The sequence below is a fragment of the Oncorhynchus masou genome, chromosome 2, assembly GCF_036934945.1.
Source record: "Oncorhynchus masou masou isolate Uvic2021 chromosome 2, UVic_Omas_1.1, whole genome shotgun sequence".
Taxonomy (NCBI): domain Eukaryota; kingdom Metazoa; phylum Chordata; class Actinopteri; order Salmoniformes; family Salmonidae; genus Oncorhynchus; species Oncorhynchus masou.
This window is the reverse complement of record NC_088213.1, coordinates 43,567,592-43,593,889: the sequence shown is the minus strand read 5'-3', so window position 1 is coordinate 43,593,889 and position 26,298 is coordinate 43,567,592. Positions and strand designations below refer to the sequence as shown.

At 41.9% G+C, this 26,298-nt stretch overlaps 1 protein-coding gene across 5 annotated transcripts; it reads right to left on the bottom strand.

Annotated features, from left to right (window-relative positions):
• Nucleotides 1-114: 114 nt before the first annotated feature.
• LOC135505336 (protein kinase C and casein kinase II substrate protein 3-like) lies at nucleotides 115-26,298 on the bottom strand. Of its 5 annotated transcripts, XM_064924564.1 has the most exons (12): nucleotides 26,191-26,298; nucleotides 25,858-25,938; nucleotides 21,796-21,871; nucleotides 11,293-11,385; nucleotides 10,475-10,631; nucleotides 9,611-9,846; nucleotides 7,308-7,463; nucleotides 6,322-6,497; nucleotides 5,350-5,470; nucleotides 4,079-4,212; nucleotides 2,767-2,930; nucleotides 115-1,334 (listed from the first exon to the last, which is right to left on the bottom strand). In XM_064924564.1, the coding sequence occupies exons 4-12, from the start codon at nucleotides 11,344-11,346 to the stop codon at nucleotides 1,219-1,221; spliced, it is 1,314 nt and encodes a 437-aa protein (XP_064780636.1). In that variant the 5' UTR covers nucleotides 11,347-11,385; nucleotides 21,796-21,871; nucleotides 25,858-25,938; nucleotides 26,191-26,298; the 3' UTR covers nucleotides 115-1,218. The 5 variants fall into 5 exon arrangements, with proteins under 5 accessions (XP_064780636.1, XP_064780635.1, XP_064780637.1 ...); XM_064924563.1 differs by having other exon boundaries at nucleotides 25,858-26,298; XM_064924565.1 differs by lacking the exon at nucleotides 25,858-25,938.

Sequence of the window (26,298 nt, the reverse complement as noted above, 5' to 3'; positions counted from 1 at the left end):
ATTCAATCTCCAGACAGATGGTTGTGGGGTTCACAACTAATTTCCAAGCATAAGAATCCATTCAACAATACTACTTGATTAAAAAGTGAAAATAATTCAGCTGGTGGATTGGGATCTGATTTTAAATGGTTTATTTCTGAATTGTACATAGATTAGCTTGTTGCTTGTTAGTAGTTTCATGTAAAACCATGTTCACAGTGAGCGCACAGCAGTGGAGACAGACATGTTTACATTGCCCTCAAAACAGTCTCATAGCTGTACACACCTGCATCTCACTTCTTCCCACAGGTTTAAATAAACTTATACAAGTCTTAGTCTCCCTGGTTTAGTTAGTTTAGTTCATATGCAAAAAAATATTAAAATGATTTAAAGAAAAATAAATTAAAACGCTAATAAAAGTCTAACTGGAGGTAAAAATTTGTGATACGGAATTACTCTCATATCCCTCACGTCACACAAGTATGGCTATTTGACTGAGGGAGAAAAAGCAAGCACATCGAACCAATGTGGGTTTGAATGCATTGTAACCTTGATCTAACTATCCCAAACATACCCTTATCAATATTATATGTATCTACGTACTTTTAGATACTAAACATTAGGGAAAATTAACATGAAGTACACAACATATTGTAAAGAAACCGCGAGTAACAGGTGAAAAACTGTGCATACCATCTCATCTTAATAAATACTTGAATTGTGCCTCGAGTGAAAGCTAGTGAAATGTCAAAAGTTGATGCACAACTGAAGCGTGAGATCGTTTCTGCATCCTTGCAGAGGCACCCTCTCGTGATCAGTTAACTTGCTGTGTACCATCCTGTCCTCCAGGGGGTCGCTCATATCGTCACCCAGCCTAAACCACTGCCGAATGCTGCCAGTCACATGACAGAGGAGAGCTCTGCACACATCCTTCCCTGGTATCCTTTGCAAAAGGCACTACTGTACTGGTTATTTTTCTCACAGAGGATAAAGTCCACGGGATAATGACCTCCATTCTTGTTATTAATCCTCTAGTAGTTAAGGAAACAGTTTCATATTTGGACTGTATTCCAGTTTCATTATTCGTGAAATTAAGAGCAACAGCTGTCTCAACAAACACATCCAGTCTTCTGGGGGACTGTCTGCACTGGTGTTGCTGTCAGTAATTCTCATGACATTTGTACTCTGTGGTACCATTGGCTGCATTTTTTGGAGGGGGCCCAGGAAGGGGGCGGGTCATCAGGATGTGACGACCTGGACGTAGTTAGCAGGGTAAAGGCCCACATCTCCGTTGGCCAGCTGCCCTTTGCACCAGCCCTGCTCGTCCTCCTCACCCATCTTCATTAGCTCTTCACCTGAGTGACGAGAGAGCAGAAAGCACAGGGGAACATGCTTAATAATAACAACTCGTTTCATCCAGTCCCATGCATACCTGGAATTTTCCACAGACACCACCTGATGGGAGTGTGAAACACCTCAGTGCAATTACATGCACCATAATTCATCCATATTCATGTAATGTACTGGACTTCTGAAACTGAGATTTGTTACAGGGACCACCACAAGGCGGCAACATAATTACCGGTGTACATCATGTTCTCACCACATCCAAAAGAAATTACTTAATTATCGACTATATCACCTCTTAGTTTAGTCCGAGGTGCTCTTCTAGAAAGCAAAAGCTTAGTGTGCGAAGGCTTATTTCTTCTCCAAAGGATTGTTAACCCCTACCCAGTGTCAAATCATTTGGCCTTTGGTTCCAGTCTTGAGGGATCACAAAAGTAGACCAAAAGCAAGGCCACAGTGTTAAAGTAAGGTCTTCTAAGATCTCGCTACATGGGCACTTCAACTTCTATCATCCAATATCCTCTCCAAATCCAAGGGTACATGACCCCCCCCCCCCCCCCCCTGTGTAGACATCTACTAATCTAGGAGTTCCCCCCCAGACAAGGACATTAGCTCGCAGTTAGACTGTGCTCTAATGGGGGCTCAGGCTGGTTAAGCTCCACTGGGAGGGAGACTTGTGACCCCACCAATCAGAGGGGCCAAGCACTGCCTTAACGACAGCTTTATTTTCACTAGCATAACGGGGGGGGGGGGGGTCGTCGTGATCAAGGGAATTAACTGCTAATCAAAATAACAGATGTTACCCTGTGCCTTTTAGCTCACAGGAATCATCTAGGATAAAGAAGTGCATGTTGTGAAGTCTCGACAAATGACGTGGTTCAGTTCAAGGTAATTCATAGACATTTCAAAAACCATAATCGTCATGACTATCAATTGCAACACTTACCTGCAGTGTTGGGTTTGACACACCCTTTATTGCATTCTTGTTATATACACATCCATTTTCAATGTTACTCATCCTAATTCTCGATGTTTATCTTCAACTAAAGCTATAAATACAATGTTTCAAACAGGTTATCCTATGAAAATTATATCAAGGATATATAGGAAATAAATCAGACCAAAGGGAACCAAAGCTGATCCTATGCAATACATATAATTTCCATTAAAATACAAATGATATTGCTGCACTGTCTTCAAATCTGATGCTCATGTGTAAATCACACTTGTTTTAATTCTCCCACTCTTTGTCCATCAATTTAACATATTTCAACCAAATTAACAAATTATTATTATTCCCCCCCACCCCACAAATGGTGAATTAATATCCACGCCACTGGTTTAGCAAGACAAAGTGAGCTGTGGCTGCCATGCAGACATTGGTCCTCGTGTCTGTGTTGATGTCCAGTGACATTAATAGGCATTAGTAGAGATTAATACCTGCTTTAAAGCTCAGCTCATCCGCCTCCTGCCCAGTGTAATCATACAACGCTCTAACTCGTACACCTTCTACCTTCTCCTCTTCCTTCTCTAACCCATTAGCGGCGATGACCTTTTTGGGGATGTCTTCGTCAGACCAGTCTGATGAGTAGTCTTTCACCCCTCTGTTGACAGGAAAGGGGGGGAGCAGAGGGTTAGTATACCGTGGCAAAAAAAAAAAGCGAAACAAAATCTATTACTTTGTGTAGTCCTACAAGGATGGTATGAAGAAATCAATGAACATGTCATTTTCTCTTCCAAACTATACATTGGAGGCTGCAACCAGAAGTCAAACAAAATGTCTTATAATGAGAATACATGGCCATCACTGTAGCAATAACTTTAACCAACAGAGGGTGGTAGCGACCACAGGTCTCCCCCCCCCCCCCCCCAACAAGTTCCATGAAAGGAGACACATTAAATCAATATACCTTCATTTGATCTCCGTGCTCACACGCCAAGTTAGAGCGACACTAAGAACATCTACTGTGACTGGTGTACGCATGTTTAACTGAATACGGAGGTTCAATTCAAAATGCATGAACACGGGCACAGGCACAAGCCCTCTGACTCAGCACTAGTACAAACACTAATTAGAGGCCGCAGCTCTCTGATACAGGAAGTTGGTAACTGTGGTCCCCCGTGGAGTTAAGAAAACAAGACAAATATGGATGTCATAAGGTGAATTCACCAATTTGTAAGTCGCTCTGGATAAGAGCGTCTGCCAAATGACTTAAATGTAATGTTAAATGTAGTAGCAGAAGCCAAATAGTTTATTTTTTTCTTCGAAAAGCTGGAATAATTGGAGTTGAAACACCTCGGAGGTATACGTCTTTGGAGCAAACTAAGAGGAAGTTTACACAATAACTATGTCATCCTTTTGTTTGTTATGTTATTGAAAAAAAAAAACACTTGGCCTCAAGTACCAATGTTAATTCTTCATTACAAATAAAAAATAAAAGTACTCCTCAAACATCCATTGTCCCGTGGGAACAGTGAGTCAGAACAACAAGATACCGTGCTCCACAACTATTATTCCCAGTCTTTCCTGCTCCATTCAAAAGGCAACTGTTGTATTATAGAAGAGGAAAGACAACAACACTAACATTGTTAAGTACCTGTCCTAAAGCTGAGAAGAACAATCCATGAATAGTGGTGCAGTCGGACAAAGAGTCATCTCTAGCTCTACATTTGAACAACTCATGTGGTACAGAAGCTACGGTGGTAGTGCAGGGCGGATAGGTCATGTGCAGGTCACAGAGCACACAGTTACCTGGTGGTCTCCTGAGGGGTCTGGGGTGCCTCCTCGCTTGAAGGGACAATGTTGGTCAGGGTGACCACGTCCTGCGCCCGGCTGTTCCTCGCCTTCTGGTTGGAGATGGAGCGGTTTGACTCAGGGGACCATTCCTGGACAAACATTTATATGTGAGACTTTAAAAAGCATGGAACTATTTTAATGTTTTCTAACTATCACCAGCTGGTAACATATCGTTTTCTCACACATACAGAGGCTTCTTCTAAACAGTATAGTTTAGTATTGAACACCACCGAGTGAAATATATATTGTATTCATCTGGCCTAGTCTGTTTTATCAATGCAGTCAAAACCACACCCAAAACACCACAAAAGAACAGCCACCTCACAGACCTGTAATCTAAACCAAATCACCATACAAATGAAAAGATGAAGAGAAAACAAAATAAAAGTTCACTGAGGATACAGTTTCGCCAGTCACATGATGATACATCATCTTTGGGATGATACTAAATAACCAGAGGGCTTTTGAAGCCCTGTGCCTAGTGCCAGATCCACTACAGAGAGCTATGCTGCTCCCCAGCCAGGACAAAGGGGCCCCTGTGTCTGGGTGAAACCAGCGGGAATGCCAAAAGATTCCTAAGGCGACAGAGGAGAGCTGCCTCATTCTCACTCCCCACAAGCGTCACAGTGGCTTTGCCTGGAACTGTGAACCAATGCCGGTTTCCAGATCAACACGCTCCTGCGTGCCAGCCAGCTATCGCCAGCTTTAAATTGATCATTATGAAGTTGAGGATTTGTTTTGTGTTCACAGTAGCTGGAATTTTCCAATAAATAGAAAAATTGCCTCCTGCATGTGGACTAGAGTGAAAGTGGTGACTGAGCAGCAGTTTTAAAAAATGGCCAGTTTTTAGGAACCGTGAGCTGTGTGGGGGGTGGTCAGAGCAGGCGTTTAGCTCAGAACACACTACAGTATTTCAGAACCAACTCAGGTCCACATGTCACACAAGGGCCCATTCAGTGTCATCCCAAATTGGAATTTACTAGCAGTTCAAGCAAGAGCTCAATATGGCTCTATGGGGAGGATTTCTTATTTATATGAACAGTGAACAACTTTCTTTACCAGATAATTTGGGATTTCATATGTACTATTTGATAATCAGTAAATACAGGCAACATATTTATTATTATAACCTTACATTACGCAATTTGCATTGTAACTCATGTTCGCTCAAAGTCAATAGACAATTTGTTTACATAAAGAAAGGTTAGACAGACAATGTCCTTTACCTCAAACTGTGGCCAGTTCATGCTCATGCCAGGTCCATGGGTGTTTCTCCACCACCTCAGATCTTCGCTGTCATTGGCTGCAGTGATGGTCTGGCCCAGGTCACGGTACAGGACCTTGAATCTAAGGGACAAATTCCCTCTTATTTCGCTGGAGTCACATTACCCGCACTTAATACAATACTGTGATCAGTGAGCAAGAGGGTTCAACGCGTGTACGGGATGCAAAGCGCAATTATCTAATGCGCACATCTTGGGTATAAATACACCGGATAACAGGGGTATGTGGAAAAATGAGGGCACACGTTTCAAAAAACTTTAAAAAAAAAATGTTTTAAAGACTACCATTATTTAAAAAGGGGGAGGATATTCTGAGCTCCACAAATCAAACTGAAATCACAGTAACATTTTTATTTTGTTGCGGGATTGGTGGACTTTATCCAGTCAAACCCATAGATAATACCAAGCTATAAGAATGTGACAAAAATCCACTGAATATTTGCTCAGCCGGAAGGCCAGACCAACCATCAACAGTTCCATGGTCACCTGGCCCTTGTCTAAATAGAGTTAGGACCTGTTATGAAAGACTGGTAGTTAATGGACAACACCGGCAGTTGAACATTCCCTCCTTGTGTACACATACTGTTGAACAGAAACATAGGCTCATTCTACAAAATAATTGCAGTATTAGATTCCCATGCTCAAAGTTTACTGTTCAATCTTGACCTATTTATGCAACTGTAAAACATGACTAAGGTCTCAACACCATACCTGTAAGCGGAAAAGAACGTCCAGCGCCCAACTCAAGACGGAGAAATGATTTTTGAAGAAATGTATTTGTGAACCAAGATGTTTGTTTGTTAACTATAAATAAATGTGTCCAGAAAACAAAAAATGATTTCCTCCCTCAAGATATTTGACAGTTGACTTACAAGGGTCGAGGTACTAGGTCAGCAGAAGGTGTGATTGTCATACCCATCCTTGCTGGAGAGGTCCAAATGTTTGTGAATGTCCAGCAGGACCTCCTTGAAGAAGCACAGCCTGTTCTTCTCGGCCTCCTGGGTGATCTCAAACACCTGCTCCATGTCCTCCATGTAGCGCGGGTTACAGCGGTTCAGCTCCTCCAAAGCCTTCTCGTAGCGCTCCTTCGCCTGGAGTTGAAAAACCAGACACACAGCCAACTATACATCTAGCTTCAGACACAGAATTGCCATCTTTACATGCAAAAATATGCCATTTGAAATATTTATACATTTGAAAGAATTCCTGGCTTTGGTGTGGCTAATGTTCGTTATGGGGTGTAGTCTCAAGAGATTAGCTGTGGGCAAGTAAACCGACAAAATCCAGTTGTTCAGGATTTACTGTATAAATTACAAACTATCCCCACATTTTAATTTTGGTGGAGCTCGGTTTATAGGAAAGCTTTTGATTACCAACTCAACTTCAAAATGGGACCTTACGCTGCACATCCCACAGCTCAGACATAGTGGAAAATCAACAACATAGATCCAGCCAGTCAACAACAAAAAACAGCTCCCAGTCTTTCTGCTCGTCACTGCAAGGCTGCCACCTGACAAGCCTCATCACGCCAAACAGTTATGTTTTTTTATTTAAAAAAAGGCACGTCGGTATGTGCTTCCCCACCCACAATGTCACACTTGATGACAGGCTGCCTCTAGACAGCACACCCAACTAAAACAAAGCTTTGTAGCTGCACTGAGCCAATTACACTGCCACCGCTATTTAGACTGGACGGTCCCATTAGCTGAACCTATAAGGCTGGTACAAATAACATATTGAATGGTCAAGAGGTTGGCTTGTTACTTGTGTTCAGGGGCTAAAGTACAGCATGTAAGAAAAAAAACAGAAATGACCTCAAGCCTCTTGACTAACAAATGTTTAAGGAACCTGATGACTACCTAGATGAACACGTATTGTTCACATATGTGGAGTTTCAGTACCTTCTCTGCTTCCTGGTTGCATTTCTCAACACGGTCTGTACATTTGCGGACCTCTTCCTGCGACTTGGTGGGGTCCGCCTTGGCATGAGTCTCGCGAGTCGAAGCAGTCTTCTCCTCTTTACGGGCCTGCTGGTAACTCTTCTTAGACGACTCCACCTTGGACAGAGGAATTCCTCTGTTTACTATCGCCACCAACCACACATCTATTGTATTTGGTACAAGTCATTCCCTAGGCTCTCGACCTCAGCTGAATCTGGTAATTAATGGTGTGGCTGTTGAACAAATCGAGGAGACCAAATTACTTGGTGTTACCTTAGATTGCAAACGGTCATTGTCAAAAGATATAGATGCAATGGTTGTAAAGATGGGGCAAGGTCGGTCAATAATAAATAAAATGCTTTTCACACCACACGCCAAAAAGCAAGTCCTGCAGGCTCTAGGTTTTGTCTTATGCCGATTATTGTCCAGTCGTGGTCAAGTGCTGCAAGGAAAGACCTAGTTAAGCTGCAGCTGGCCCAGAACAGAGCGACATCTTCCGCTTCATTGTAATCAGAGGGATAATATAAATAGTCTCTCTTGGCTAAGACTTGAGGCGAGACTGTTTATAGAAAGTAGTGACAGTCAGTGTTGAAAACTCCTAATTGTTTGCATATTCAACTAACACACAGGTCTGATACAAATTCAAAGCGTACAGTATTAAATAGAGCCATTATTGCATGGAACTCCCATCGCGTAAATGAACTGCAATCCTGGTTTCAGAAAACAGATAAAGCAACCTTACGGCACAATGCCTCTCCCCTATCGGACCTAGATATGTCATGTGAATGTATTGATACACTACATGACCAAAAGTATGTGGACACCTGCTCGTCAAACATCTCATTCCAAAATCATGGGCATTAATATGGAGTTGGTCAACCCTTTTCCTGCTACAACAGCCTCCTCTCCGCTGGGAAGGCTTTCCACTAGATGTTGAAACATTGTTGCGGTGACTTGCTTCCATTTAGCCACAAGAGCATTAGTGAGGTCGGGCACTGATGTTGGTCAATTCGGCCTGGCTCGCAGTCGGCGTGGGGTTGAGGTCAGGGCTCTGTGCAGGCCAGTCAAGTTCTTCCACACCGATCGACAAACCACTTCTGTATGGACCTTGCTTTGTGCACGGGTGCATTGTTATGCTGAAACAGGAAAGGGCCTTTCCCAAAGCACAGAATCGTCTAGAATGTCATTGTATGCTGTAGCGTTAAGATTCCCTTCACTGGAACTAAGGTGCCTAGTCCAAACAATGAAAAACAGCCCCAGACCATTATTCCTCCTCCATTAAACTATACAGTTAGCACTATGCATTGGGGCAGGTAGCATTCTCCTGGCATCCATCAAACTCAGGTTCGTCCGTCGGACTGCCAGATGGTAAAGCGTGATTCATCACTCCAGAGAACGTGTATCCACTGCTCCAGAGTCCAATGGCGGTGAGGTTTACACAACTCAGGCCGACACTTGGCATTGAGCATGGCGATCACAAGCTGCTCGGCTATGGAAACCCATTTCATGAAGTTCCCGACGAACAGTTATTGTGCTGACGTTGCTTCTAGAAGCAGTTTGGAACTCGGTAGTGAGTGTTGCAACCGAGGACAGACAATTTTACGTGCTACAGCACTCGGCTGTCCCGTTCTGTGAGCTTGTGGGGCCTGCCTCTTCGCGGCTGAGCCATTTCCACTTCACAATAACAGCACTTACAGTTGACCGGGGCAACTCTGGCAGGGCAAAAAATTGACTAACTGACTTGTTGGAAAGGTGGCATCCTATGACCTTATTGAGCTCTTCAGTAAGGCCATTCTACTGCCAAGGTTTGTCTATGGAGATTGCATGGCTGTGTGCTCAATTCTTTTTTTTTTTGTGTGTGGACGAAATAAACAAATCTACTAAATTGAACGGGTGTCCACACACACACAAAAGTATGTATGCTGTGTGCCATTTTAAAATGGATGAGAATATTCTTGTCAATTAAAATTATTCGATTTTTAAAACATTTTCAGTCCTGTGGGAATCGAACCCACAACTCTGGCGTTGCAAGATACATGTTCTATCAACTGAGCAACACGGGACAAGCAACATTAATGTTCTGTATTTTGTCATATTTCATGTTTGGTGTGGACCCCAGGAAGAGTAGCTTCTGCTTTCGCAACAGCCGATGGGGATCCTAATAAAATGCCAAATCAAAACACAATATGTACAACTGATCTATTATTGGTCATTCAGGGTTTAAAAGGGATAAAAAAAAGGAAAATGAGTAGAGCAACACTCACGTCTTTCAGTTTCCGAACCCAGGGTTTTTGTGCCTTGCGGAAACCTTCCTCTGCCTCCTTTGTCTCCCGGAACCCGCCGATCATCTGCTTGTGGAAGGCTTCTTTCTGCCAGTTACGGACCTTGTCGCTGTCCTCCACAGCCAGGTGCTCCTTCAGCTCCATGTGGATCTCACTCAGCCTATCAGCAGCATTCATGAAGGCATGCCACGCCTTCTCCAGGGTGCCATACTGAGGCCCTTCAGGTAGAGCGAAGTCACAGGGTTAACGGACACGTTTCACACCATTAACACATGGCTCCATGTCATTCAATGAGAGTCAAGCCGTTATCCAACCAGAGAAATTACCTACACTAACGGTCAAAGGTTTTAGAACACCTACTTTCAAGGTTTTTTTTCTTTTACATTGTAGAATAATAGTTAGGACATCAAAACTAATTAAATAACAAAATCACGTTGTAACCAAAAAAAGTAAAGTCAAAAGATATTTTCTTGTACTTGAGTAAAAGTATTTGGTTTAAAATATATTTATGTATCAAAAGCAAAAACATCAACATTCCTTATATTAAGCAAACCAGATGGCACAACCATCTTGTTTTTTTTATTTACAGAAAGCCAGGGGCTCACTCAAACATTCAGACATCATTTACAAACGAAGCATGTGTGTTTAGTGAGTCCGCCTGACCAGAGGCTGTAGGGTTGACCAGGGATGTTCGGTTGATAAGTGAATTGGACTTTTCCTGTCCTGCAAAGCATTCAAAATTGAACTACTTTCGGGTGTCAAGGAAAATGTAAGGGGTAAAAAGCACAATATCTTAAGGAATGTAGTGAAGGAAATGTTATTTTTTAGTAAAAAATAACAACTCACCTTTCTCCACCACGCCCCTCCACTTCTTGGCCCAGTCACTCAGCTGCTGGGAATAGCCCTTCTCAATCTTGGCCCGCTCCGTGAAGCAGCTGACGAGCTCGTTGCACAGCTTGTGTCCATCGTCGATACGCTTCACCGTCCTCTTGTAGTGCCCCGGCTAAGTAAAAGATGGACATATACTTGTGTAAGAAAGACCTGCCACATAGGGAGAAAGTCGTGGAAAGTTGACTTGCGGTTTAGAAAAATGTAACAGTTCGAGAGAAGAAAGGGAAAAATTTGACAACCCACAGTTGACCTCTGCCTACAGAGAGCACATGAACATCTGGACAATCATCCAGAGGGACCTTAGGTTGCAGAAAATGTCAGACTTAAACATGTCAATGCCTCAGCTTATTTGGTTGACTGCTGCAGAGGATATGTAGTACATATCTATGAAACCATTCAAAATGAGCTGAAATTTCAAAATGTGTACCTGTCAACATAGCACACAAAAATCTGACGGATTTGTCTGCTGGTTAAATGGGAATGCCACAGGCCAACAGAGCAGGTGACTACTGCTGCTAGTTTCCCTCAGAGCAAGTGATAACTTGATGGGGCAGGCCTGATGAGGTGGGGCAAAAGAGGAGCTAATGGGGGGGGGGAACCTCATAGCTAGGGCATGGAAATATAAAATCAGTAGGGACTCATTATGTGTGTTGCCCATGCAAATGATGGAAGGCTGCCCGAGGGGGGCAGTCCCGTGGTAGTTCTACTTCCACACTAGATTGGACAGCGCCACAGGGTTGGCAGCCCTGAGGGGGTGTAGTTGTTGAGCTTACCTCCCAGAAGCTTTCGCAGCTCCCGACGTCTCGCAGGTCTCCATTGGAAGACATCTCGGGGTCGCCTTTACAGCACAGAATGATGGCGGCTATCTGTTACAACCGAGGGGAGAACAACATGTAAGACTGTCGATGGACTACAGAGCTGGATATAGTTATGTGAATCCCACTCAAAAGTCTGACTCAAATTCAAGAGAAAAATGCAGGAAAATTGCCAAAAAGCAACAGCAGAAACTACCATGTCATCACAAGGGAAAAGTAAATTACTGCCCTACTTGGCAAGCGTCCATAGGGTTAATACAAGAGCAGTGGCTGGGCAGAATGTTTTTGTAAAATAACTGATAGTATTTTTCATTTCCCCCTTTTTTTCACCCTGACCCTGCTAACTTTCATGTATTTTCTGATGAAGCGATCCACTGGCATTACACCACATCCTTAGTCTGTAGAAAAGGCCCCATAGCTTCTCCTCACAGAGCTAATGAGTCTACCCTAAAGGTGTAATCCAGTAATCCCGTAGGGTGAGGGGAGAGAAAGGAGCAGGTCTCACCTCTGAGTGTCTGTCTCTGTCAGAGGATTGAGCTGAGGCAGACTAGTTTTAGCCTGGCTGGGGTAGCATGAGATAGATAAATGATGCCCGGTCATTGAGGTTAACCCATCACCACACTTAGTCAGCCATACTAATAGTAGGTCTTCTGTTGCCAACCAAAATAGCTGATATGTTTTTCAAAAGAGAAAACCTCCACATTCCTTGAGCTCTTGTACTCTCATATGCTTGAAAATAACATTTGTTGCATGGTCAATTGACCAAATAATTGATTGTAAATTAAAACAATTGCCCCCCCCCCAATTTTTTTTTATTAAATTCCCACCTCAAAAAAAATTAACCGTGTACAGAGTTCACACTTCCCTATACATCCACTTCCCTTGGTCCCGTTCCTGATTGTATAAGCTAGCAGTGCCAAGGTCAAATTGCTTCCTTTGACAGACAACAACTTGGAAGGAAGACTGGGGATTCTGGGAACATTCATTACCAAAGCTATCCAGCGTGATTTTGCACTGCTAAAAACACCAGCCACTCCCTATCAAGTCTGAAAACCCACAATTGAAATGAAAAATGAATAAAAAGTAACTCTGCAAAAGGATTTGACCACAAATCTGTGGAGTTCGTACAGCACAATGCTGAACAAAAATATAAACGCAACATTAAACAATCTGTGGCATTGTGTTGTGTGACAACTGTACATTTTAGAGTGGCCTTATTGTTCCCAGCACAAGGTGCACCTGTGCAATGCTGTTTAAAATCAGCTTCTTGATATGCTACACCTGGTCAGGTGGATGATTATCTGGGAAAGGAGAAATGCTCACTAACAGGGATGTAAACAAATTTCTGCACAAAACTTGAGAATTAAGCTTCTTGTGCTTATGGAACATTTCTGGGATCCTTTATTTCAGCTCATGACCATTGGGACCAACACGTAACGTCGTACTGCATGGGGCAAAATGGTGGTCACACCAGATACTGATTTTCTGATCCACAACCCAACCATTTTTTTTTTAAAGGAGTCTGTGACCAGATGCATGGCATAGCTGTATTCCTAGTCATGTGTGATCCATATTAGGGCCTAATTAAATGAATTACAATTGCCTGATTCCCTAATATGAACTGCAACTCAGTAAATTATTTTAAAATGTTGCAAATTGCATTTATATTTTTGTTCAGTATACACACACGTTGACATCCCTTCAAATTAGTGGCTTTGGCTACTTCAGCCACACCCGTTGCTGACAGGTGTATAAAAACTGAGCACACAGCCATGCAATCTTTATAGACAAACATTGGCAGTAGAATGGCCTTACAGAAGAGCTCATTGACTCTCAATGTGGCACATAGGATGCCACCTTTCCAACAAGTCAGTTGGTCAAATTTCTGCTCTGCTAGAGATGCCCCGGTCAACTAAGTGCTGTTATTGTGAAGTGGAAGCATCTAGGAGCAATAAAGGCTCAGCCATGAAGTGGTAGGCCACACAAGCTCACAGAAGGGGACCGCTGGCTGTCCTCAGTTGCAACACTCACTTCCAAGTTCCAAACGGCCTCTGGAATCAACTATAGCACAATAACTGTTTGTCGGAAGCTTCATGAAATGTGTTCTCTGGAGTAAAGATTCACGCTTTCACCATCTGGTAGTCTGACGGCCGGACCTGGGTTAGGACGAATGCCAGCAGAAAGCTACATGCATAGTGCCAACTGTGAAGTTTGGTGGAGGAATATTGGTCTGGGGACTTTTTTCATGGTTCGGGCTAGGCCCGATACAGTATACAAGGGCATTCTAGATGATTCTGTGCCCACTCCTGTTTCTGCATGACAACATCCACATTAACTAAGCAAGGTCCATAGAGAAATGTTTTGTCGAGATTGGTGTGGAAGAACTCGACTGGCCTGCACAAAGTCCTGACCTCAACCCCATCGAACACCCTTGGGATGAATTGGAATGCCAACTGAGCCAGGCCTAGCTGCCCAACATCAGTACCCAACCTCACTAATGCTCATGGCTGAATGGAAGCAAGTCCCCACAGCAATGTTCCAGCATTTTGTGGAAAGCCTTCCAAGCAGAGTGGAGGCTGTTATAACAGAAAGGGGGGGGGGGGGGGGGCTCCATATTAATGCCCATGATTTTGGAATGAGATGTTTGACGAGCAGGTGTCCACATACACTTTGTCATGTACTGTACATGGGCTACACCATTATTCTGAAAATTTATATAGGTAATGGACCTACAAGTATGATAAACAACTCCATCCAAAGTTTTATTCAAGGCATATATGTAAAAGAAAGTCACGACCGCTGAAGGAAACCGGAAGTTTAGATGTAATTTTATAAAGGCCGAATAACAGGTATCACTATGGCAACAGCATCCAGGAACAATAAAAAAAGCACAATATTTACATCTTGCAGTTGAATGAGAAAATAAGGAAAAGGAATATAAACAAATGTTATATTAATTATGCCAGAAATGGCAGTGGAAACACCTTTATGTGCAAATATTGACATAATAGCCATCATATCAAAGTAAATTTAGAGTCAAGCGTTTATGTTTGGTTCTCCCACTACGATTCAGGAAACTATGCAGTTTATTAAAATAGAACCTCACCATAATAAAGCGCTGCTCTACCATCAGGGCAGGTCCTAGTTGTGGCACCTGGACTACTGTAAAGTCATGTGGTCAGGTGCCACAAAGAGGGACTAAGGAAAATTGCAATTGGCTCAGAACAGGGCAGCACGGCTGGCCCTTGGATGCACAGAGAGCTAACAATAATATGCATGACACTCTCCTGGCTCAAAGTGGAGAAGAGACTGACTTCATCACTACTTGTATTTGTGAGGTATTGACATATTGAATGCACCGAGCTCTGTTTGAACTACTGGACACCCATGCATACCCCACAAGACATGCCACAAGAGGTCTCTTCCCAGTCCCCAAGTCCAGAACAGACTATGGGAGGCACACAGCACTACATAGAACTCTATAAAAGGCAGATAAAAATACACCTTATGGAACAGCGGGGACTGTTGCTTCACAAACAGACACAAGCACACACAATAACATATGCACTATATACAAACGTAAACATGGATATTTTGTTGTAGATATGTGGTAGTAGAGTAGGAGCCTGAGTGGACATTTAATGTGTTGTGAATGTATTGTAACATTAAAAAAATGTTACAACTGCCTTGGCAGGAACTAATGAAGATCCTTAATAAATACATGGCAGTGAAAGTGCACGGTGATGAGCTTGATGCTGCTTTCCAATACATATTGAGGCTCTTATTCTGGTGACATGACCAATGTGTGACTGTCGTTTGACAAATAAAAATATTCTTATGCATAAAAATCTAATCCGTAGACTAGCCAACATGCACTGTATCTGCAAGCTGCTGGCTAGAACGCAGGTGCCAAGACCAGAGTAGACATTCTATTTAACACAACAGTTTGTGACAACAACAAAAAATAATTAAATCGGTAGAGTTGAAAATGCAATGGGAAAACCGCAAACTTCAGATTTGTTTTATTCGGTACATGAAAACATAAGCTTAACGGTACAGTGTGTGCACTTCATCACGCACTGATTTTAATCCACAACAAGTCCAGTTGGTGTAAACATACCACTGGCTGTAAGAAACAAAAACATTTTCTTTATGTGGATTCCAGAATAATTCACATGGAAATGTGTCCCAATTGAATGGAAACCTAGCTAACGTTAAAATGTTACAATCACAATTTCCTTAGAATACCTTTGGTGAGTTCTGCAGTTTAGACATTCAATATCCTTGAACTTCCTGCTGGCAAGGAGAAGAGGGGCGGTGCTGTGGAATGTATGCTAGCAGGGAGAGGCATTTCCCACAAATACGCCAAAACAGGAAAATGAGAGGCTCACTTCAGCAAAGCCTGCTAATTGAAAAGTCAATATCTCGAACCCCATCTCAGAGTGGAAAAGTTGGGTGGTGTGCAGCACGACAACAGTGATTAAGGCCCCGGGGTCAAGTAATATAACCCCTGAACGATGATGGAAAACCAGCAGCTCGTAAGGTGGGGGTCAAGTGATTCAACCACCACTAATCTCCAGTCAATAACCAGACGACTGAATAAGTAAGACATATCAGCAGCTCGAGTAATCGAGGTCACATTGAATTCGACATAGTGATAGAAATTCAGTCCCTGGAAGGGCCAAAGGCTCAGATTCAATAGATACTAATATGAAAATGTTTTTCTACAGATGCCACACATTTATGGAATCTAGGGATATTATACTGTCCGTTATCGGGGGGGGGGTATATTGAAATCACAAGGATAAGAGCAGAAAGCAGAGCAGCCATCTATAGAGTACACACAATTCATACTACAGAAGATTAAATCTGTAAACGTGACAGGCTGCAGAATCACACACTCTGGTATCTGGGTCTTTCTGCATGTATCCTTTACTCAGAGATTACATGCTCAATCTTTACTATTTGTTGAACCCTATAAATTACAATTACAAAAAAATACTCAAAAATAAAAGGTGGAATGAATATGAAAAATGAAATTCCTTTCTATTAAATTTATATTGTGTAACAAAAATCTTGACAGCAACCTTTCTATATTGAGGACCATAGAGTTTTCCTAAATGCTGCGGAAAACAAAGTATATGACAAATATTAAGGAAGACCCCTGACACTTGAAGGAACATAACTGAGCAGCAAACTTCCACACAGGCCCTGTAAGCAACAGACCATGTGCTCCCGAGTGATGCAGTGGTCTAAGGCACTGCAGTGCTAGAGGAGTCACGACAGTCCCTGGTTCGAATCCAGGCTGTATCACATCCGGCCGTGATAGAGTCCCATAGGGCGGCGCACAGTTGGCCCAGCATTGTCCAGGTTTGGCCGTCATTGTAAATAAGAATTTGTTCTTTAACTGACTTGCCTAGTTAAATAAAAATGTGCTGCAGGCTTTCATTTGGACAACATCCCTGTGTCAGAGGATGTTTACGTTCCACCGGTCACCAACCTTGTTTAGGCAGTATGCTCAGTTCATCCTGATCACTTAGCAGAACTGGAATTTGTTTAAATCTCTGGGAGATGAAATCCTCAGCGGGGGCATGGCTGACAGAAGACAGCGGGTCCTGTTTAACAGAGGGATTTGGGTCGAACACTACTGAACCCTTCATGGAAAAGGGCACGAGTCGTCTCAAGTCAGAGCTGGAAACAAGTATTTGTGGGCAAGTAGGCCGTGGACTGCACAACAAAGGTAAACTGGATACCAAATGGCAGCACATTCAGAACCCATTATGGGTGCTTTCACCCCTCCCCCTTAGATGTGACTGAGAACACATACCATGTGGAACTGGTTTACTTAGACAAACATTCCAGCTAGATTAATCCAAAAAATGACAAACGTCTAAAGACGTTTAGAGATTAAGGTTCTATTGTATTTGTAGAGTACTGAAAATGTCTCTTCTTGGAATGTTACCCATGCTGACAGTGTAAGAGAAGGAACACAGGCTCGTGTTTTCTTCCAAACTTGGGTCAGATTAACAATAAGCCAAGAGCTCATAAACCACACTGGAAACTTGTAGTCAATCTGATTAAATGTATACGAGCAGCATGTGCAACTCTTATTTTCACTGAAAACGCTGTTCAAAAGTCTGAGCAAGCATAGAATGTTCTGCAAATAATTTCCTTGTTGGATTTCTGCAACACAGTGCAGTCAGAAAGTATTCAGACATCTTGACTTTTACACATTATTACATTATAGCATTATTCTAAAATTTATTAAATACACCCCTCCCTCCAAACTGCAGACAATACCCCATAATGACGAAGCAAATAAATCATATTTGACATTTGAAAAATATATATATACATCTTATTTACATAAGTATGCAGACCCTTTACTCAGTACTTTATAAATGTACCTTTGGTAGCGATGGAGAGCATTGCTGCACAGCTATCTTCAGGTCTCTCCACAGATGTTCAATCGGGGGTCAAATCCGGCCTCTGGCTGGGCTACTCAAGGACATTCAGACTTGTCCCAAAGCCACTTCTGGGTTGCCTTGGCTGTGTGCTTAGGGTCATTGTCCTGTTGTAAGGTGAAGCATCACCCCAGTCTGAGGTCCTGAATGCTCTGGAGCAGGTTTTCATCAAGGAACTCTGTACTTTGCTCCGTTCATCTCTGCCTCGATCCTGACTAGTCTCCCAGTCCCTGCCGCTGAAAAACATCACCACAGCATGATGCTTCACAGTAGGGATAGTGCCAGGTCTCCAGACGTGACGCTTGGCATTCTTGCCAAAGCCTGAATCAATCTTTGTTTCATTAGACCAGAGAATCTTGGTTCTTTAGGTGCCATTTGGCAAACAAAGCGGGCTGTCATGTGCCTTTTACTGAGGAGTGGCTTCCGTCTAGTCAATCTACCATAAAGGCCTGATTGGTGGAGTGCTGCAGAGATGGTTGTCCTTCTGGAAGGTTCTCCCAATTCAAAAGAGGAGCTCTGACCTTAATGACCATCGGGTTCTTGGTCAACTCCCTAACCAAGGCCCTTCTCCCCCGATTGCTCAGTTTGGCCAGGCAGCCAGCTCTAGAAAGAGTCTTGGTGGTACCAAAATTCTTCCATTTAAGAATGGAGGCCACTGTGTTCTTGAGGACCTTCAATGCCTCAACACAATCCTGTCTCCGAGCTCTACGGACCACACCTTCAACCTCATGGCTTGGCTTTTGCTATGACAGGCACTGTCAACTGTGTGACTTTATATAGACAGGTGTGTGCCTTTCCAAATCATGTCCAATCGATTGAATGTACCACAGGTGGACTCCAATCAAGTTGAAGAAACATCAAGGACGATCAACGGAAACCGGATGCAGCTGAGCTCAATTTCAAGTCTCATAGCAAAGTGTCTGAATACTTATGTAAATAAGGTCATTTTTTAATTTAAATAAATTAGCAAAATTGTCACACACAAAAAAAAAAAAAAAAAAGGCTGTGTAATGTGGCTCTTTCTGGGTATAGATCGTGGCATCCACCCCTCTCTCTCTCTCTCTCCCCCCCCCGACACGCAGGTTCTGTTCTCAGGTTGTAAATTCCTGGAGGAGACTCTCTCCCCTGGCAATGCAGAAAGAGAGACAGAGAGATAGGAGTTTGCCATGTGAAATCCTAAATCCCAAAAATGGGAATTTGTTACAAAATGCCCACTTGTGAAAAGGTGGGAATGGTCAGTGGACATGGTCCGTGGACACTTATTAAGGGACGGGTATGACAAGTGTGTTTCATTTGGTAACCTCAAGAGAGGACAGGAAACACAACTGTCTCTCTGAATATGTACATTTATTAAATATGGGGTTTGAATCCAATTATTGTATAAAATGAATGAGTAAAAATGAATGTAATGTTAAACCTTCATTGTGAAAGAATTGTATTCTACAAATAAAAACTCCTCCTGAGGAAATCCTCTACAGACCACGCAAACCGCTGTGTAAGCTGAGGTGGCACAGGTTTGAGTACCAAGACTAAGCAAACATATCTGAATGGTACTCTGAAGTATCCATTCTAACAACAAAAGACTTTGCTCTTCAGGGAAACACAGACAGAGAGACAGAGAATAAACTGACTCTCCAACAGAAGGACTGATGATTCCAACAGAGATCACAACGACACACTGGGCGTAAATATATATTGAATGCAATTATTCCCCAAATGATTGAGGATTCATGTGTAAAGGACTAAGCATTTCAATTAATTTAATTATCAACTGAGAAGTGACTCCTTTTGTCTTTCCCACCCACTTCCCTTTGTCCACCAAGCAGTCATATTGGCTTAGCCCACAAGGGAACCACCCCTATCATTTCCTTGTAACCATAACTACTGTGCTTGTTTATGCATTTCTGTGATTATTTAGTTAGTAAATAAATAATTAAGACAATTGGTGTATGGATAATTCATAGTAAAGGCTGGGTTTGTGCAGATAAACAACAATGTACAACATTTGGAATGAGACAAATGTGAGGTAATGAATAATTCATTAATTAGATGACTAATTGATCAGATATTAAAATATCTGAAGAGTTATTAGGAAAATTAACACTTTGTAATCTGAAGTTTTTCCAGGGTGCCCAGACTTCCTAGTTAATTACATTTCCATGATTAGTGTAATCACGTAAATATTATAGAGAATTGATTTGATATACAGTCCTCACTTTAATGATGCCAAAGACACAACAGCTGTAACATAAAATGTGGAAAAGGGGTCTGAAAAATATCCAATGTACAACTCCTAAATATAGAGCAGGCGTGCACTGAACACAAGGTGATACTCCCACAGAATTTCACAAACCAAAGCAAACACTTGCGTTGCTACCCAGCAAAGCAAACACTAGTGCTGCAGCATTAAAATGTATGGCATGCAAGAACTCACCAGATAATATTCATCATTGATTGCTATCGATAGTGACTGAGTTTTTTTGCGGTGAAAGACTTCACACATTCTAATATTCAAATTGGAGGCCAGGCATTCTTATGTGAATTATGGTATAGATGTCGACCGATTAATCGGCACGGACGATTAATTAGGTCGATTTCAAGTTTATAACAATCGGTAATCTGCATTTTTGGATGGCGATTATGGCCGATTACATTGCAATCCACGAGGATTGCTAGCTAGCATTAAATGTAACTTATAAAAAACAAATCTTCACATAATCACTAGTTAACTACACATGGTTGATGATATTACTAGTTTAACTAGCTTGTCCTGCGTTGCATATAATCAATGCAGTGCCTGTTAATTTATCATCGAATCACAACCTACTTCCCCAAACGGGTGACGATTTAACAAAAGCTTATTTGCGAAAAAGCACAATCGTTGCACCAATGTACCTAACCATAAACATCAATGCCTTTCTTAAAACCAAAAGACAAGTATATATTTTCTTAAACTGTTTTTAAAATTATAGTTTCCGGATTTGACCATATTAATGACAAGGCTCGTATTTCTGTGTGTTATTAGATTATAATTAAGTCTATGATTTGATAGAGCAGTCTGAGCGAGCAGTGATAGGCAGCAGGCACGTAAGCATTCAATCAAACAGCTTTCCTGCAGGGTAGCCTAGTGGTTAGAACGTTGGACTAATAACCGGAAGGTTGCAAGTTCAAACCCCCGAGCTGACAAGGTATAAATCTGTCGTTCTGCCCCTGAAAAGGCAGTTAACTCACTGTTCCTAGGCCGTCATTGAAAATAAGAATTTGTTTTTAACTTACTTACCTAGTTTAATAAAGATAAAATAATTTGCCAGTAGCTCTTCGCAATGCTTGAAGCACATCGCTGTTTATGACTTCTAGCCTATCAACTCCGGAGATTAGGCTGGCAATACTAAAGTGCCTATAAGAACATCCAATAGTCAAAAGGTATATGAAATGGTATAGGGAGAAATAGCCCTATAATAACTACAACCTAAAACTTATTAACTGGGAATATTGACAGACTCATGTTAAAAGGAACCACCAGCTTTCATATGTTCTCATGTTCTGAGCAAGGAACTGAAACTTTTTACATGGCAGTCACTGCACTTTTACTTTCTTCAACACTGTTTGTGCATTATTTAAACCAAATTGAACAGGTTTCATTATTTATTGGAGACTAAATAGATTTTATGTATGTATTATATTCAAATAAGAGTTCATTCAGTATTGTTGTAATTGTTGTTATTACAAATATATATATATATATTTTTTAATTGGGACGATTAATCGGTGTTGGCTATTTTGGTCTTCCAATTATCAGTATCGGCATTTAAAAAACATTTTTTTTTTTTAAATCAACCTATAGTATGGTAGAGGGGAAGACAGAAAGCTCATAGCAATATCCCCAAAGGTCAGACAAACTACCCAATCCAAAAATTCAGTCAGAGCAACAACAAAAATGTACATAAAAATGCATTATCCACAAATTGCATAGGAGTGGAACCCAAAGAGGACTTACCCAAGATTAACTTAAATGAGATGGGATGAGGTCAAAGATGAGGTCCCTGTCGAGGAACTCTGCTTTCTCTGTGGTACTGGAAGAAAAAGGAAGTGTGTGACAGGGAGAAATGGAGTATGGAGGAGCAAAGCATGAGCAGTGGAGGAGAACCACTCACGGTCAGAGTATGACAGAGGCTAGCAGTCAGATGGTTATAATGAGTCCTGGCTCCAAAAGGTGGCAGATTCTGAATTAGAGAGTGAAATGCCACACACAGAAGTATTGGATAACCAGTCATGGGTGTGCTGGAAAACAACAGTGTGGTGGTCTTGGAAGAGACCCTCAAACTATGGAAGGCCATGAACACAACTAAAATAACCTGCTAAGAATCAAATAAAGAGAAGAAATCCATTTGAACACCATAGAAATGTTGGAACTTCAGCCCCAAGGTTAAGTTACCAACCCTGGGGGGGGCTTAGACAAGGTTACTTACAGATGAAGTCAAATATATTGGCACCCTTGCACTTTAAAATGGAGCAGAAGGTGGGTCCCTTTAAAACATTTTTTTTTTTTTTTTTTTAATCAACTGGTCAAATGGCTATTTTTACCTTGAATGCACCTGCGACTTACCAGAGGTGAGAAGTTACACGAACAAGAATTTATTGAATAATAAGTCCTTTTTTTAAACGTATTTTTTAAATTAATTGAATAATCTTACATTTAATTAAAAATATTTTCCTTTGCAGTTGTAAATCAACAAATACACGTGAACAATAAACATTCTCAATTTCAACTGGGGGTTGCAACAAATTACTTTAATAACTGATGGCAGTAGTAACTACTGTAGCTAAATAGCCAGCTAACCTCAGAGTCAGAGGGGTTGGGTTATATGCGCAAGACACATTTCAGTTGAATACATTCAATTGGACAACTGACTAGGTATCCCCCTTTCCCTAACCTCTGTAGTTAGCCAGCAAGCAACGTTAAAAGGGTTCGCAAACGGGTTAGCATAACTCTAGCCCCCCTAAATATTAGCAAGCCGAATAGCATAAGGCCAGCAAACACGTCCCTCATACGCTAGGAATGTATTTCCGCAAAATACGGAATGAAAGGTGTCTCTCGGTCCCAAACCTTGAGTTTTCTGGAGACTTGTGGGAGGAGTGCTGATGACGTCGCCCACTGTATTAGCTTTCGATTGCATGATTTTCAATGCAATCTTTGAATTCTGATAGCAGAAGATGCATGTGTCAAGTGTAGACAACCAAAAAAACTGAAAGCAGGTGACCCCCCCCCCAATGAAGGCATGACTGACAACTGAAGTCATGGATTATTTCAATGATTTCAGTGACATGGCTTAATTACATAAGCAGGCAGGCTAAAGGATCTGGATAGCACAGTTTCCCCAAATGTTTTGGTTTCAGCCTATACAGCTGATTCAAATAACCAACTCATTATCAAGGTTTGATTATCATCAAGGCCAGGACAGATTTTTGGAAAACCCTGTGGATAGGACAGTGGTGCAAAGTGTTCAACTGTCACCAACTGATACAGGAATGTTTACAAATGAATGTTGTGTATACAGTTCCTGAGGTGAATCTCAGTCTTATTAGATTAATTGTTTGAAAGATGAAAGAATATTTAGTGGCTGGTCAGTTGCACACGCAAGAATATAACTAAAATGCCACTTCAATTCTAGTGAGACATCCCGAGTTCAAGCCCAATGGTTTGCACTGCTGCAAATCTTCCATGGAGCACTTACCCCAGTAAAAGGATCCACTGTTTGGCCACAGCACAGCTCCATGTACCCTACCCTAGAGTGACAAGTGAGTCTCAAATCCCAGTGTTGGTAATGTGAAACAAAGACATGTTTGTTCCACAACCAATGTCCAATAACTACTTAGAACAAAGGAATTTAAAAAAAAGCAGCATAGTCATCTGCTCTGTGCTAAAATCTCTGAGGTGTCAGTAATCAAAACAGTTTGCGACAACAATGAAAAAATGAAAACCAGTAGTACTGAGGCCCTCAACAACTGGCTTTGAATATCTCTGTACTTTAGTTTCAAGGATTGTAAGCGGGAATAATCTAATGTAGGAAGGAGTTAGAAGCAATGTCAACTATCAATGGACAGCAGCTCCCGAGTGGCCTAACAGGCTGACTACAATACTCTCGCTGCGTGCGTTGCAAAATAAATTCCGAAGTCTATATTATTCAATTATTGCACCAATGATCGTCTACGTTGTCAAGGGCTAAAATACAAGACAGTTCTATTTCTGACACAGATTGTGCTGCAAGTCCTGCCTCTCCCATCTTCTCATTTATTTTATTGAAGCATGAACCCACGTGCCATCTCCTCCTTGGTTATACCCACGTGGTTGATTGAAAGACAACAAGGTCAGTGGCGGAAATGCAACTAATTTATGAAAGTTGCCAATCACAATATAAAGTCAAGAGAATAAAAATCCTGGAAGGAGGAGAGTTGACTGGAAACAATTTGGTTGACCGTTTTGTGTGGATTAATTGGTGAGTAGAGGACCATGTGCATTTTAGGTAAAATAACTAAAAAATACATTTATGCACGATGTCGCAGCTAGTTTGGGTTCCGTGTAAGGCTTTGCATCTCAGTGCTGGAGGCGTCACTACAGAACCTGGTTTGATTCCAGGCTGTATCACAACCAGCCGGGAATGGGAGTCCAATAGGGTGGTGCACAATTGGCCCAGCGTCACCCAGGGTTTGGCAGGGGTAGGCCGTCATTGTAAATAAAAATTTGTTCTTAACTGACTTGCCCAGTTAAAAAAATATATATTTTATTTATTTATTTAAGTACAGTTAGTACTGGCCTACACAAAACAAGCCAAAGGAAAAGTCGATTCAGCCTTATTTTAGCTACTTGCAGATGGCCCAAATCTCTCATTTCTAAACCACAGTTCTCATGGCGCAGGATATTCTCAATGCCAGCTCTCCCGGCTCAAGATAGAACAGCAGGAAGGGTTATTTAAGCAATGAGAAAGCTTGGCAGCAAGTGTAAGACCACAACAGGCTACATTATACACACACGGTCTAATGCAGTGTGCCTTAAAGTTAGGCAAAGGCATTGTCTCAAGGTGATGTCTCAAGGTGATGTGTCATACATTAACATGGTGTACCATGCCCAGGCCAGTGTTCCCAGTCCTCAAAGAATGGCTGAGGTCCCAGGATAAACATGAGACCAGAATAAAATCCATTTCTGTTGGATAAAGAAAGCTGTTTTGTTTAACAATAACTTGCACACGTATCAGACTAGCCATACTGTAAAATATTATGTACCGATTTTCATGCTTAGTCAAAGTATGCTTTGATCCGGCATATCAGGGGTCGTGCTTATAAACGGCTCAAATCTATATTTCTATGAATTTACACTTGCTTTTAAAAAGGGTGGGGTTGTTCTCATATTGCAACAGAGAAATGCATATCCAATGGGAGGTTCCTCAACTTATCCTGTGTAACTTAGCCTATGGATATTGGCAGTTCTGCTCAACAATACAACCAATAGCCATATTGTTGATCTATTGAAAAAGATTAAGCAAATGCTTTGTCTGTCAGTTGGCCTACACAGCGTCTATTAATCACATTTTCATACACTACCCGTCAAATATTGAATGTTTGCCAACATAGCTTGCTGTCGAATAGCAGTAGCATAATAGTTGATATCCATTGAAGAGTGTAGACCACAGTAGCCCAAGGATAAATGGATTGTTCCATAGCCTTGCCGACCCCCGACCCCCCCAAATACACACAGAAGTTAAAAATTACATGTGAATCCAAACAATGTAATAACGTACCATGACATCGTCACCCATCAACAGGATTCACGGTGCATGTTTGATCTTACATTCAGGGAGTCGTAGTTACTTACGCCTATGGTTTAGCCTAGCCTGTGTGATAGGTCATTATAGGTCATTATCGACACAACGTTAACTCCTGTTCAAGGCAACAAATGGAACAAACGCAAACACGAATCGAATCGTAACAAAACTGTAACCATTCGGCGACCATAATAGAATAGAACGGGTCTACTTTGTCTCCCATCCAGTTTGCGACCTACCTGTTGCAGCTTCAAATCCTTAGTCACTCGGCGCTGGAGAAGCTCACCAACTCCGGAGCGAAAATTCCCCAAAAGCAATCCCTTGATCAAACCAAATTGGCGAGAGACGCAAACAGTATTATTCTCTTCATAACCGAGAGTGCATCAACAATTTCGCTCGAGAACTTTCCCGAAGAAAGCGAAGGCCATCGTCGATACCACTCTGCCATTGCAACGAAATTATTATTATTCGATTTCCTGCCCCCTTCAAATTCACGAGGTAGGCCTAATATCATCGGTGGTAAATTGGTTAAATGTACTTTAGTTAGAAACAGTACAACATAAGCCCCAAACCTTGTGCTATCCGGCGGGTATGTAGATACAAAGCCAATCCTCCCGGATGTTCTGGAGAGGTCTCCAAGCTGTGTAATTAGACGCGGTGGCGAACCACAATATCCATTC

Excerpts from the sequence above, each read along its gene's own strand:
- LOC135505336 (XM_064924563.1), bottom strand. The coding sequence starts at position 11,346 with ATGTCTTCCAATGGAGACCTGCGAGACGTCGGGAGCTGCGAAAGCTTC. Across the intron at positions 2,931-4,078 it reads ACCCCTCAGGAGACCACCAG|AGGGGTGAAAGACTACTCAT; the intron begins GTAACTGTGTGC and ends TCCTGTCAACAG. Across the intron at positions 1,335-2,766 it reads TGAGCTGAGCTTTAAAGCAG|GTGAAGAGCTAATGAAGATG; the intron begins GTATTAATCTCT and ends CTCGTCACTCAG.